The sequence below is a fragment of the Cololabis saira genome, chromosome 21 (genome assembly GCF_033807715.1).
Source record: "Cololabis saira isolate AMF1-May2022 chromosome 21, fColSai1.1, whole genome shotgun sequence".
Classification (NCBI taxonomy): Eukaryota; Metazoa; Chordata; class Actinopteri; order Beloniformes; family Belonidae; genus Cololabis; species Cololabis saira.
Genome location: NC_084607.1, coordinates 32232510 through 32247584, shown reverse-complemented (window position 1 = coordinate 32247584; position 15075 = coordinate 32232510). Strand labels below are relative to the sequence as shown.

General features: G+C 47.2%; 1 protein-coding gene across 3 annotated transcripts; it reads right to left on the bottom strand.

Annotated features, from left to right (window-relative positions):
- On the bottom strand, positions 1-15075 carry LOC133422159 (oxysterol-binding protein-related protein 7-like). Of its 3 annotated transcripts, none has more exons than XM_061712081.1 (23): positions 14953-15075; positions 14020-14217; positions 13730-13873; positions 13548-13601; positions 13346-13459; positions 13102-13260; positions 11566-11704; positions 11325-11443; positions 11045-11134; positions 9794-9950; positions 9533-9666; positions 8111-8203; positions 7449-7629; positions 7304-7378; positions 6386-6600; positions 5224-5361; positions 5062-5125; positions 4909-4987; positions 3189-3333; positions 2504-2654; positions 2290-2416; positions 2096-2218; positions 1-760 (listed from the first exon to the last, which is right to left on the bottom strand). In XM_061712081.1, exons 2-23 carry the CDS (start codon positions 14185-14187, stop codon positions 652-654), a joined length of 2778 nt encoding a protein of 925 aa, XP_061568065.1. In that variant the 5' UTR covers positions 14188-14217; positions 14953-15075; the 3' UTR covers positions 1-651. The 3 variants fall into 3 exon arrangements, with proteins under 3 accessions (XP_061568065.1, XP_061568066.1, XP_061568067.1); XM_061712082.1 differs by having other exon boundaries at positions 14020-14194; positions 14953-15061; XM_061712083.1 differs by lacking the exon at positions 8111-8203.

The following is a 15075-nucleotide window of genomic DNA, read 5'->3' as shown; positions in this document are numbered from 1 at the left end:
ATAATTCAACTTTTTATTTGGGCAAAAGAGCTTTAACAGCAGTTTCTCTCTTTTGTAAATCATCCAACATGAATAAAACAACTGCATCTGAGAGCCAAGAGTTCAAAAAATTCTGCTCTTTCAGCTCAGTGGAGTCAGAAGCAGGACATTAACCGGCGGCAGCACAACCATAGATGATACACACATAACGAGTTATACCTACGGAGAGAGCAGGACAACACCAGTTCACCATTTAAACCCTCCTCCTTCCAGCACAGGAAGGAGCTAAAAACAACCTGTCCAACAACCGTAGACTAAAATAAGTGTTAAAATGTTAGAGCGCAACATGTCATCCAACTGTCAATCATCACACCAACATGATTCATGCAGACCGAGTTCAGTTGTGGCAGCTGGAACAGTTTAACAGTTCACTTCTTGAGTATATAAAAATCAGGCCGAAGGCAAAAAATCATCAGGCTCGTAGAAGTCAGTCTTCATTTGCTCAAGTACGGCACCTCACCTCTGAACTAAGGACCTCCCGACAGGAAAACGCGGGGGTCATTTGTGCTTGTAGAAACCTCTCACCCCACACGCTCAGAAGTGTTTATGTGCACCAGTATAGCCCTGTAACCCTCTTCATCGTGTGACCAGGTGCAGCCGGCGTTCAGGTGTCTACCACAAGTGCAGGTTCTCGGTTTGGGAGAACCCGGGGTCGCTGCGGAGCGGCCAGTACGAGCCGTTGTACTGCCACACCTCCCTGCCGGCATCGTCCACAGATTTACTGCCAAAAGGAAGAAAAACAAACCCATCAACCCTGGGGAAGCAGCTTCTGATTGTCCTGAGAGTCTGGAGGGGGGAGCTTGGAGCCAACTCCCCTGTGGCCCTGGATCATGTCAATCATACCTGTATTCAGCCAATACTTAACCCCTCCCCCCCAAACTAATGGCACTTTTCCACTAGTACCTACTCAGCCCAACTCGACTCGGCGCTTTTCCACTAGGGGTCAGAGTAGATAATTTTCTCTCACTACTGTATTTTCTGGACTATAAGCCACTACTTTTTTCCATAGGTTTTGAACCGTGCAGCTTATACAAAGGTGCAGCTATTCTGTGGATTTTTCTTCCACCGCTCGGGGCGCTCTAACTGGAATTAGAATCAAAACTCAGACAAAATAAATGCAAAGAAGAATACGCTACTTCTTTAGCAGATAGAAGTAGAAGCAGATTTCAAACAGATAAATAAATACTGGTTATTTTCTCTTGGTTCTGTCCCGTTTTAATCAGCAAAGTTGCTGCCGTGTTAAAAGACACTGTTAGGAAAGGATCTATTTAGGTACAAACATGTACATCATTTACAGTTCAAAATCCTTCTGTACATGTAGTAAATATCTAATCTAACAACAAATATCTGCGGCTTGCATATCTTTTTTTTTTTTTTAACTAAAGCGGATGCGGCTTATATGCAGGTGCGGCTTATAGTCCAGAAAATACGGTACTCTGCTGAGGTTCTAAGCGGATGAGTCGGCTGTATCTGACGTCATCACACTACAGGCCACCGATTGGTCGGGGGGTTGGAGTCAGACGTGGAAATCAGCAAAAGAGCGACTCTGACGGCGGATTATTGTTCATTTTACTCGGCCAGCAACGGCAGCAAAAGTCTGTTTCATGATCTAACTCTGAGGTGCAGATGTTCATAAACCTGGTGCTGAGGAGAGAATTAAAAAGGGATCTAGACGGAGATAAGGAACGACCAGATCTACCAGGAGCTCTGTCTCTTCATAGCTGCTCACGGCTCCAGCTGACTTTTCAGCAGCGCAGAGACAAACTAAAAAAAATATTAAAAAGCGTTGCCACTTGAAGCTCTCTCACCCTCATTTTCAACTTGATATCAAAACACAAGCCACAGACCCAGCAGCACATCTATCATCTCCTCCAGGTTCTACATCTTTAGTGTTGTCTTCTACATTTAGATACATACGCCACAGCAGTTTCACTCCAACCTCCTACTTCTGATCTGGGTATTGAAAAGAAACGAGGGCAAGGCGAGTCGAGCTGAGTAGGTACTAGTGTAAAAGCTCCATAAAAGTGTTTTTGAGATGAAGACTAAATGTTCTCACGTGAAAAATCTGGGGACGTGCAGCTCTCCTTTCTTGGCCATCTCCTTCCTCCGATCCCTCTGCTTCTCTTCCACCTCATCCTTCTTCTTGTCGGCCTCCACCACCTTCCCCTCCTCCAGGAGCCTGACGGGGAGGTTCACAGTTCAACATCTGGGTGTGCGGATGGTCAATAACCTGTGTAGTGCAGCTCGTACCTCTGGTCCGGCCTGAACCGCGTGTCCGTGGGAGGGAGGACGTCCTTCAGGTCCGGCGTCAGTTCGTTCAGCTCTCGGGCGTAACGCGAGAAACCGTAGAACTTGAAGTTGTCGTCAGGAACACCATCTGGAACAAAAAGACGTCAGCGTGACGATTCTCAGGTATGAGATTCAGGACCTCAGCGTCCCTGCGAGTCTCAACGAGGTCACTTACTAGGTTTCCAGATGCACTTGGGCGTGGGCAGCGTGTCGCAGAAGATGCCTTCGTGCCAGAGGCCTCCGAAGCGATGGACCACCTCCCCGGCCCGGTCCAGAACCACACCCTGCACCTCGTTCTTGCTGTTGTCCGAGCTCCAGTAGCGAGACTGGAAGAGACACGAGTTTGGGCCAGATACCGTCCATTAGAGCCCATTTATATTGTCGTGCTTCCCATTGAATAACAGGGAGTATGTGAATTGTAGTGCCATTTTTGCACTGTAGGTGGTGCTGGTGAGCACAGTTTTTTGACTTGTGTTGTGACTTGAATTGACCCAAACAAAACATACAAGTCACTGAGGCACTAATTGACCTTAAACAGATGACGCGTTTCACTTTGGCTTCGCATGGTTGCAGTTTTTTGTTGGTCTTGCACTTTTACTAATCTCATGCAAGTTATAAGTGCATGTAGTTCGTTAGGAGCTTGTGTGTACCAATAAATACTCCTTTTTGAGCATCACAAAGGATGTTTATGGACATTCATTCGTGCAACTGACACGCGTCATCTGTTTAAGGTCAATCAGCGCCTCAGTGACTTGTAGGTTTTGTTTGGGTCAGATCAAGTCAAGTCCCCACACCGTCCACGTTGAGAGAGATGGCCTGATTCCACTCCGTCAGGATGTGTGCACGAGTGTGGGCGTTACCTTGACGAAGGTGATTTTGCAGGTGCACGCGTCGCTCTTGGTGTTTCTGATGACGACCTCGCCGTAGTGCTCCAACCAGCGCTGCTGACTCAGCACGTTGTGGATGCAGGTCACCGCCTTGTTCCACTCATAGTGGTCACCAGATCTACACACACACATACACGAACGAATATCAGAAGTATGTACCTCGAGTACATCTGCAGGTAAAAACCAGCCATCTAACCCGTCCTGGACTCAGGACCACAGCGTAAAACTCATCACTCCTGCTGCCCACCAGTCAGCATAAATCCACCCAGGAACCACAGCACAAGCAGGTTTGAAGGTGTTTCCCTCAACCTGCAGCTACCCGAGGACATGGAGCAGGTCTTTGTTTTTTTTAAGTTCTTGGTTAGTGGAATTTCAAGGAGCACAAAGTTATCTCAGGCTACGTTCACACTGCAGTTCCCAAGTGACCCAAATCCGATTTTTTGCTCATGTGTGTGTGAGGTTAAAAAAAAACAGTCAGCTCTCCAAGCTGACTTGATTCTGAGTTTTCATAAGGACAAACTAGTTCAAAAAGGTTGATTAACCTCACATTTCCCTCCTGTTTGTTCTTATGAAACTTCACAGTAACCAAAATGAAACACTCCCTGGAACAGCGCAGGACCAAATCTGGGCCTCGTCTTAGATGGCCTGTTGAACCTACGCCGTTCCAAAGTCACAGATCGAGATACCGTGTTTCGGCACCAAATGTTAGGTTCCTAAATAAACATACATAAATTAATAACTTAGGAAATGTGATGCGTTCACACTCGAGTCTGATATAGGACACATCCGGTCATGACGAGTGTCCAGGGAAGCACTCGAGGTGGAAATGGATGTAAAAGATCATCTCTACGTAGACCAAAAAACACCCACCCTGATGAATAAATATGCAAAAAAACACCATTGACTGCAGTCTGACGATGACTATTATTTATGTGGTTGCTCAGCCACAGCAGCTCTGCTCAGACAGGACTAGAGATGGGAATTGATAAGAATTTTATGATTCCAATTCCATTTTCGATTCGATTCTTTATCGATTTTCATTTGGAAAAAAATGACAACAATGAGGCAAATGGTGCTTATATGATAGGCAGTGTTCGTTTGTTAACTTACCTGCAGTATTATTAGCCAAGGACATGCTAACGTTGCTACTGAGCATGACTGACGTTGGCCCGGAGCGGATCGAAAAGGCAACATTCATTGATTGTTATTAGTTGCTGTTTGCACAAATGTTTTAGCATGTTGATAGTATGTTTTCCCTTCGACGATATAACCACTTGGCAGGTATTGCAAGTTTCCCTGGTCTCTTTTACTGAAAGGTAACCAGACTTTTGAGCATTTGTATTGCTTGGGCGCCATGTTTACTATTGACTGTTGGCTTACGTACATTGCTTAGCAACGTGTGTGCTGACGTCATTCATGCCCACTGGAATCGAAAAGCAAATCATTTGCAAATGGAATTGAAACACTGGGGGCCGGTTCTGAACAAGAACCGGTTCTCAATTCCCATCCCTAGACAGGACCAGGTTCTCTTTGTACCCGTGTTGAGCTCAGAACTGCAGACGGGCCTGAACCAGCACTAGTCACCCACAACCAGCCTCAGTGAACATTTATACTGGAATCATCGGTTTAAACCCTTCACGCCACGACTGTAAAGACGTTTACTGGGACTGTTGTGGGTAAAACAATGACTCACTTAGGGAGGGCCACATTCACCATCCCTGACGAGAGGATCTCCACCGACTTCCCCCAGAACTTGTTCTTCCACCTCTGATCTGAAGGCAGAGCAGAAGAGTGTTTGTTTCCTCGTGTCAGATGCAGGAGTCGCCTGTAAACGCGCTGCCCCTACCTTGCCAATAGGAGAAGTTTTCAGACTCTGCGTAGCAGGCGGAGACGGGCGGGTGGTGGCAGACCTGCAAGAGAAACACGACAGTCAGGTTCCCCGGCAGCGGCAGCAGCGGCAGCAGCAGCAGCAGTCATGTCCTCCAACAGTCCCGTTTGTCAGAATTACCTGCTCACTGACGTAATGAAATCCCCGGTCTTCTCTGTGGTTCTCGTAGGTCTCTCCCAGGACGGGGTTGAACGGCTTGTAGCGATATCTCCAGGTGGCCCAGGCATAACCAGAGATGGAGAAGGCAGCCACGTAAATCTAAAAACAAGGATACTTTATAGTAGGGCTGGGGATCGACTCAAATGTCAAGAATCAATTCGATTCTTAAGACTCAGAATAGATTATCACGATTTGATTCCGATATTGATTTGGGTTAGTGTTATTAAAACTGTTTTTTGAGCTGTTGCATGAATTATGCGACTGTAGTTCTGCAACATCTTAATACTAGTATCATATTGAGATTCAACAGCAAGTATTGGCAGCTAATGATGCTGTAAGGACCAATCAGCTCCCAGAATGCTGATAGAACTGCTTTCAGAAACATCGTGGGGCAGAATTACCAAACAGATCCAGGGAGGAAACAGACGGATAAAATCAGTTTGTTTTTCTCACATTCCGTTTTAATTTTTTCCATTTCCGGTCTTTAATTTTGGAGAATTTAGTTTTTAGCATTTTATGAAAATGTAGGTAAAAGTAATGAAATATAGACAATTTATGCAATTATAACTGAAAGCTTTAATGTTTTCATACTTTTAAACATATTTAAAGGCAAAAACATGGCACCAGTTATTCTCATGTCCAACAAAACATTCCTTTTTGGGCATAAACCGAGGTCTCCTCAAACTCCTCCCTCAGACCTCTCCCACCCAGACACAAACTGTTCCAGACTCTTCCCTCTGGCAGGAGGCTGCGGTCCATCAGGACCAAAACCTCACGCCACAAGAACAGTTTTTTCCCATCTGCAGCTGTCCTCCCCATCCCACTCTACGTTACATTAACGTAAAGATTCCAATCCTGACCTTGTGCGTTACATTAACGCACATCCTAAGTCACTTTTGCACAGACTCATATCCGGCACTCTAAAAACCTCATATTGTACATTTTTGCTTATACATTTTCTCTCTTTTTTATATATATATATATATATATATATATATATATATATATATATATATATATACATACATATATATGTGTATTGTATTGTACCAATCACTACAACAAACTCCTTGTGTGTGTTTAACAAACTTGGCAATAAACATTTTTCTGATTCTGAACTCACCATCCTCTCGTAAGGATCATCGATGTGGTTGGCGATGTCCAGCAGGTCCGAGTACTCCAGCTCCTCGCTGAGTCTCTGCAGCAGAGACAGCGGCTCGTTGAGCAGGACGGGCATGGACACCCGGGACAGGTCCTTCCCGATGTTGTTGTACAGGATGGTCATGATGCCAACGTGGCTGTTGTCCGTGGAGCCGGCGGGGAGGATCGTCCGACGGCCTGCGTGCCGAGAGCAGGAAGTCAAGGAAACAGAATTCATCCTCCAAAGAGAGGAAAGAGCAAGCTATTGAACTAAACTAGTCATCTGTCTGAGAGGACTGGATGTCCACGGGTCTGCCAAGTGGCCCCAAACCTCAAACTACTGGAACCCTGGTCGCTCAAGTCTGTTCTGTAGTTATAAACCTTCAAAATGCCTGTCACTTTAGTCTTTTACAAAACAGCTGTCCTGCATTTTTAGTAACAAGATGAACTTGTAAAGCTGCTTCTGCAAACGCCAGGGCGACGCCCATCACCGAGCTTTAACGTCTTCAGCAGTGAAACTCCAAGTGGCCGTATCTGATCCACACAATCAGGTCACTTCAGGTCCAGTTGTAGTTTAGCTGATTAACACCACATGCCAACTTTATCTCTTGCAACAATGATTTATTTATGTTTTCCTGCCCGATCATGGTCTGTATTTAACCGGTTAGCCTGGTTTTCAGTCAGACGGCTGAAGCTCTGGCCTTTGTTCAACATTCCCATGGTTCTAGTCATCAGCTCTTTATCACAGATGACTGACAGGCTGCAGGAGAACACGTGGTGGGGGTGCAGGTGCTTTATCCCGGCATCACTCGCCAGATCAGATCACTGTGTAGTGAGACTGATCTGTGATATGGGTGTACTATGTGTACTATGACCCGCGTGGCAGCGGTGCAGGCGTTACCCGTGTCGGCAGGAACCAGAATGGGTTTGTCGGCGGCGCTCTTCAGACTGGCCCGGTAGTTGACGGTGGCGGCAGCTGGGGAGGAAGAGGAACACACTCAGAACACGGCGGTGGCGGTCGCGGTAATAGTAGCAGCTCCACTCACAGTGGCCTTCCTCGGGCTCCGAGGTGCTGGTGGTGGTGATGTCGCTCAGCCCCGACTCGTCCGACGCGTCCGCCTCAGACGAGGTCTCGCAGATGATCACCTCGCTGGCGTCGAAGTACTCCGCCATCGATTCTGCTACCGACGGGGTGCGGTGAATGTGCCGGCCCGCGGAGGGCGTCCTCTGCAAAACCAGAGGAGGAACACTTCATACCCGAGACATTAACACTCAGCTGAAAGACCTTCGGCTTCTGCCCGGGAAGAGAAACGCGGAGCAAATCCAACCAGCCAAAGTGGTCATGCTCAGGCTAGTTTTCCCCTCGTTTAGGATCTTTTGCTTTAGAAAAGTGAAATTCCAGATGATTTGGAAATGGTTTTATTAGCATCAGGCTGATATTAACACCTGTGCTGATGTCTTCCCCTCTTGGCATTACGTTAACGCCAGTTAACAACCCCCAACTGCTGCACGACTGGATGGAGGAAGCCGACAGCAGGAAGATAAGGCCCTCAGCCACCACCCATCAACCAGCACCAGTCAATCGTTTACACTTTTCTCAATCAGACACATGCCACGATAGCTGCAAGGAAATCACTCCGCTTTTGGGAAATTTTAAATGAAAAACAAAAATAACTTAAGCAAATTACAAGAAAAAGGCGTTACGCACCTGGTCCTGACGGACGGTGTGGAAGGATTCTTCAGTAGAGTCAGAAGACAAGGAAAGCGAGTGGACTTTGGTCAGATGGGACTGTACGTCAAGCTGCAGGCACACGAGCGCACGCGCAAACACACACGAGCGCACGCGCACACACACACACACACAGCCATGCAAGACAAATGCAGAGGAAGGAGATACAGCAGATGAGCGTCATGCAGAAACATGCTCAGCATCAGCGTTTAAGCGACGGCCCTTTGATTCATTTCTTATTTTGTTGCATCATGAGAATTTCTCTCAAGTAGAGAGTGTTTAAAAAAATAAAAGTTAAACCACTAACCAAGTCACTGTTCTGGTAACCTCAAAGAGTCTAAATGTTAACTATGTCAATGATCTTGAAAAGCTCATTAATCCTCAATGTCAACCAATAAGAGACATTTACAACTCACTCACAGGAATCTTGAAACGTGCACGTCCACCAACTTCAGTTTAACACTCGTGTCATCCAGAAATGTTAAATATATCTGAACCTGAATGTTTCCCTCAGATATGCTCAGCTGCTGATACCATCACACCTAACAAACTCCTCCTGCAGCTGAACTTTGATCCAAATGCAGGGGAAAAAAAAAAAAAAAAACCACACACACACACACACACACACACACACACACATTACACAAACCAGAAATAACTTCCTGCACATCATTTGACTTTTGAGACACAAACCTGTGTCGGAATGAAGAATTATCCAAGTTTTGTAGCCAGATGGGGGCACACACGTAAACCACCATCATTGTCCTGACTGAATAAAAAACATCCTCGCATCAAAAACGTTGCTTCCTGTTGGGTGAGGGGGCGGATGACCAGGCTGAAGGTTGGTGGTGTGGTCGCCTACGGGCCCGTTCCCCGCCCCCCAGGTCTAGACCTCACCCAACTCATCACAGCTAATGTGCACCCGAGGTCAGAGGCCACCAGACAAAACATCTGAGACAAGAGTTTAGCAATCTAAACTTACTTCAGCAGCAGTTCCATCAACATGTTCCGCCTCTAAATACGTCGTTTACACCTGAGCACCAGGTGAGATCCTGCTGCTAGGCAACCAGCCACCAAAGAAAAAAGCCAGAAGAGCAGCGTCCTTAAAGACAGGCGGAGTGAGTTGAAGCAGGAACCAACATGAACCAGCGTCACCGCCCCATTTTTGTGCCACACCAGTTTATCTGAGTGTGTGTGTTAGTTTCTAGCCAGCGAACCCCTCCTGCAGGGAAACAGCCCAAACCTGCTCAGCAGTTTCATTCAAACAGTCGCTTTTCTCGTCACACAGATCTGCAGCCACAGATCTGCAGCCACAGATCTGCAGCCACAGATCTGCAGATCTGCAGTTACGCACCGTCTCCTCCGGCAGAGCAGCAGTAGTTCGGTTCCAGGTGCAATTACCTCTGACATAGTGGTGCAAAGCGTAGCCAGCTGGTGGGAGGTGTTCTGCCTCAGGTCCGGTCCAGTCCAGGCCTGTCCCAGTCTCTCCCTCTCCAGAGACAGAACGTCATGGATGGACTTCAGCGAGGAGTGGACTGCAACAACATTATTCATGAGTGGAGTCTCAGAAATACAGTTTCCACCTCAGAGCCAACATAAACAGAGCTGCAGATAAACTGCCGGGTCCTCATGGACCTGCCAGCATCTGCGTGGAGACGTTACCTCTCTGAGAGACGGTGCAGATCTCCTGGTGCAGCTTCTTGGCCTCCGGCGGGGTCACCTGAGGGTTGGACAGCTGCGAGTACACGTAGCCGGGGATGGACTGCACCGACGGAGCCATGCCGGAAACACTGTTGGTACTCAGGTGGCTGGACGTGAACTATGAGAGAGAGGAGCGTCCAGCGGTTAGCCCCAAAGCTTCTGGTGATGGACTCAAGCACATCTGCTGCAAATATCTCTTATCCTAAAGTGTCAATGATGTCGGTTCCTTTTTTTGTTGATACTTAAAACCAAATTGTTGCCATGAAGTCTCTTCTCCAGACTGTCTGCGTGGCTCTGACCCGGGTTCAGGGGCTGCAGATGAGCAGCCAGTGAAGCCATGCAGCAGTAGTTTAGAAAAAACTACCAGAGGTGTCAAGTAACAAAGTTACTCCTTACATTTTCATGCAATTATCTGTACTTTTTACTCTTTACATTTTAAAAACAGCCTCGTTACTCCATTTCATTTCGGCCTTTAAAAAAAAAACTATCCAGTTAAATTGCTCCATCCGGATAGAGTGAATTTGGTTGTGGTTGTTTCAGATGTTCTTGTCCAGTTTTGTTCTTACATCCGTTCCCTCAGATTCCTGCAACTACCGTAAACTTGGATGTACATTCCAATAAAGGTTAGGATAAATGATAACATGCCTCTGAAGTTTGACTTTTTGCACCATTACAATACTTATAGGCAACTAGTCATCATATCTCCTGCTCTCTGAAACACATGTTAATGCTCAATAGTACACATATGGTTCTTTAATATGTTTGCATTATACTAAAATGTATTCATTTCAATGGCTTTTTTCCCCTTTACATTACTTTTACACTTTAAGTAGTTTTGAAACCAGTACTTTTATACTTTTACTTGAGTAAAGACTTGAGTTGATACTTCAACTTCTACAGGAGTATTTTTAAACTCTAGTATCTATACTTCTACCTGAGTAATGAATGTGAATACTTTTGACACCTCTGCTAACTACCCTGAAGCCGATCAGATAAGCCAATCTTTTGAAAATAGTATTTTTTCTCTCCTTTATATTCTTTAAGATTTGCACAGTGTCTTTTTTGTGTTTAGCTGCTGCACCGTAAGGCCTTTGAGGATGACGATTTCAATCCTGTATTGTGTTGCACATGTCAGAATGGACAATAAAGGTGACTTGACAAGGTTCTCTTCAGATTCACCGCCGGGATCTGTGCCTAAACTCGGGTTCCTACCATTCCTCCCATGGCCTCCACACGGGACAGCGTCCTGGAGTGACCCACCATCTTCCCTGACTTCTTCTTGGGTTTCTCCAGGGTCAGATTCTGGAAGAAGAACCAGATCATCAGGATTAGAGCTGCTTTCCAGACGAGCTCATCTCTGAATAGTCTGATTTGCCACAGGCAGGTTTATGACAAACAGGAATGTCAAACCGTTTCAACTGAACTCGTTTACCTTCTCTGAACTACTTCCTAAAACGCTGTAAGATGGAGGACGGAGGAGGCCGGGACTCACCTGCATGCTGATCCTCCTCTCCAGGTCAGTGTTGGTGATGGGCAGGCCTCCCTCCAGCCAGGTGAGTTTCTGGATGAGCTGAGCCAGTTCCGTCAGCTCCGTCTGACAGCGAGCCAGCTCTGACAGATCCGAGGGGGGAGGGGGACTACTTTAGTTTATCATCTGCAAGTCAGGAGGTTCATCTCCCCGCTCATCTTAAAGCCTCCAACATTTTCATAGCTCCGGATCACTCAAGACTCACCATTGGACGTGCTGTCGATCTCGTGGGTCTGCTGCAGCCAGGCCGACACCTTGCGGGCCACGGCCGGGTGAGAGGGGACGGCGTCTGGGCCCGCCGGCTCTGGGTGGTATATGGATGCTGAGCTGGCGTAGTGAGCAGGCTGGAGAACCGACAGATGAAACAGGAGGCTACATTTATGTATACACACACACGTCAGTACGACAGATTTAAAAAAGAAAATGGTCAAAAGGGGCTACGGGCACCGGCTGGAGCATCTAACGTTTGGGGACTGTAGACTACTGCTACAATGATAGAGCAGATGCTTCTCACAAGCTTTTTCATTAGAAACCTGGACCATAAACTACAGAAGAACCCTGTGATGTCACCCACAGGTTTTCTAAAGAGTTATTTTAAAATCTTTTGTCATAAGTGGAAAACCTTTTGCACACGGGATTTGCGGAAAGGTGCGTTGGAAGAGGAAATCAGCAGCCAAACTTAACAAGAAAACTCCCGCACACCTTCTTCTCTGGAAGAAGAAGGTGTGTGGGAGTTTCCTTGTTTAGATCTTTTGTCATACCGCACAGCGGCCCGTTCTAATGAGGGGAAGAAACAGACCACGAACCCGGCAGGAACACGTCCAACTCATGTCAATCCCTTTCTTCGCTGGCTATGCTTACGCTAGCCTATGAGGCTAAATCAGCTTACATCCATCAGAGATGGGAATCGAGAGCCGGTTCTTGTTCTGAATCAATTCCCTGTGTTTCAATTCCTTGGAATCGTTTGCAAGTTTTACAAACGATTCCCTTTTCAATTCCAGTCGTTTGTAAGTCAGCAGTCAATAATAAACATGGCGCCCAAGCGATACAAATGCTGGAAAGTCTGGTTACATTTCAGTAAAAAAGAGACAACAGGGCAACTTGAAATACTTGCTAAGTGAATATTTCGTCACAGGGAGGAAATACTACCAACATGCAAAAACATTTGCACACACACACAGCAGCAACAACAATCAATGAATGAGGCGTTTTCAATCCACTCCGGACCGACGTCAGTAATTCTCAACCCAGCAGCAACGTTAGCATGTCCGTGGCTAATAATACTGCAGGTAAATAATTAACTAAGGAACACTGCCCATCATATTAGCGCCATTTTCCTGATTATTGTGCTTTTTTTTTCTCCAAATGAGAAATGATAAGGGGATCGAAAAAGAACCGAATCGTTAGGCAGAATCGAAAGTGGAATTGGAATCGTAAAAATCTTATCAATTCCCATCCCTATCCATCATGATCAAATCTAACGCAAAGACTGATTTCTGAAGGTCCCACTGAAATGAGTTCTGCCAGAGCTGAACCGACCACCATCACAGCCAGGACCAGCAGTAGCCGGGGCCCAACAGTAACCGGGGCCCGAGCCGGGCCGGCCGCTCAGCGACCTGGGTCCAAAGACCGGCCTGAGCCGGTCATGATATGTCTTAACCATAGCCAGCGGTAAACCTGGAAAGTTGGATCCAGGCCCTAGTGGCCCCAGTGGAGGGAGGGGGGGGTTCTGGATACTAACAGCGGGTCTGTTGTTCGGGGCCACACCCGGCATGCTGTTCTGGCCCAGCGAGAGAGCGTGGAGGACGCCATGATGGACACTCATCGCCTCATTCTTCCTGAAGACGCGGTGGGCGGACAGCTTGGTCAGCCAGATCTGGAAGATGTCGCTGCTCTTCGCCTGTAACGGGGGAAACACGGGGACCGTCAGCCGGGGTCTTTATTTCAGTAAAGGTGGCGTGTTCAGGAGCACGTAGGTACTGTACCTTCAGGTGGTAGAGGTTGTCCCCGGCGTCCAGGTCTATGCTTTTGGACTTCCTGTTGACGGACATGACCGCCAGACTGACGTCCATGGAGCCGTGGAGCTTCCCTCTCTGGATCTACAACAGTCAGGGGGAACTCAGTTTAACCTTTAGTCAGACTGGAAGAGCGAGCGATAGGGCAGGTCATTTTGCGTTGAGAACTCACGTCTTGCTGCGTCTTTGAGTACTTGAGAATCCCCCTCTCCACCAGGAAGTACCTCTGCAGAACAGACCACAGTTACATCACGGTCCCCCCGTTGTGTTGGAGCTCACAGCTCAGATCTTTTAGTGTGGACATCTCTCTGTACTACAAGACTACAAGACCCAACCCCGGGGCTCCAGACTCACCTTGTGCCAGCCTTTGAGTGGGTACTTCCTCCTCTTCATCAGGTAGCCTTCGCACATCCCCGGGATACTGAGGTCCACGGAGGAACCCGGGACAGAAGTGCTGTCCAGGTTTTCCAGGTCACCCATCACCTCCCAGTTACGAGCCTGAAAAAGGAGCATTTGTGGGTCAGGAATGAAAACTCTACGGGATCAGGACAAAACCGTTTGCTGAACCTCAACCCAAAGCCCAGAGAGAGACCTCAGACCCAGAGAGAGTCCACGGTCTGGTCTCCACGGTCAGGTCTCCTCACCTGTTTGGAGTGCTTGGACGAGCCGGTGCTGCTGTTGCGCGAGTGGCCGGGTTTGAAGGTGCTGGTCGGGGACTTCTCCAGGAAGCTGGCCACTGACTGGCTGCTGTTGGCGGCCGGTGGGACCACCTGAGGGTCCATGGGGACCACGTGGTGAGGAAAGCTCTGCATGGAGCTGCTGCTCGGGGCAAACAAGCAGAGCTGTGGAGTCAAAAGATGAACATTAGAGAGGCTACAAGATCCAAACTAATAAAATACTTCAATACTATGTAGGGCTTTTCTAAATGTTAGTGTTTAACACAACTGCAGGAATAAAACCAGTTTGAAGCAGCAGGGGAAATTTAAAACAAAAGACATTCTAAGGCTGATTCCTTTCAAAGAAGGTCTTTTCTATCATCTATATATCTATACCCCTCCCAAACTTAAAACTTACTGACCTAAAAAAAAAAAAAAAGGGAAGAATTAAGCTGGTCAGAGCAGGAGTAGGATAAAAGATATGTTTAAAGGATACCAGAGGAAAGCTTAAGAGTGCAGCAGACACAGGGTTGCAGGAGGCTCAAATGGAGAAATCTGGATCTCCCTTTGTGACAAACTGAAGTCAGGATAAGCTAAGATGGGTAGAGTGCTCCGCTCAAAGTAAAATGTTAAACCAAAAACTACTGACAATCCAGTTAAAATCTGCTTTCATGCCTCAATGATCCAAACCCCCACCCTAAAAAGGTGCAGGTGAAAGTTTAAGAGGAAGCTCATCGCTGACATTCCAGCCTGTAGTCGGACCGGATCCTGGTTTTCAGGCCTGGTTTCACCTCTCCAGAACAAAACAACACATTTCATTCTACCCATTCAATTTCAGACAAACAAATTGATGAAATCAAGCAAACAAAGCAGAGCAGGAAGGAGGAAAGTCCAGACTAGGTGCTTGGTAACGGGACCCACCTGTGTAGAGACCAGGCAGCTCCTCAGGTCCAGCAGAACTCCTCAGACGTTAGACCAAGACCAAGACCAAGAGCTAAACCTGCAGCGCTGCCGTCGCCTTCCTCTGCTCCGAGCAGCCACACC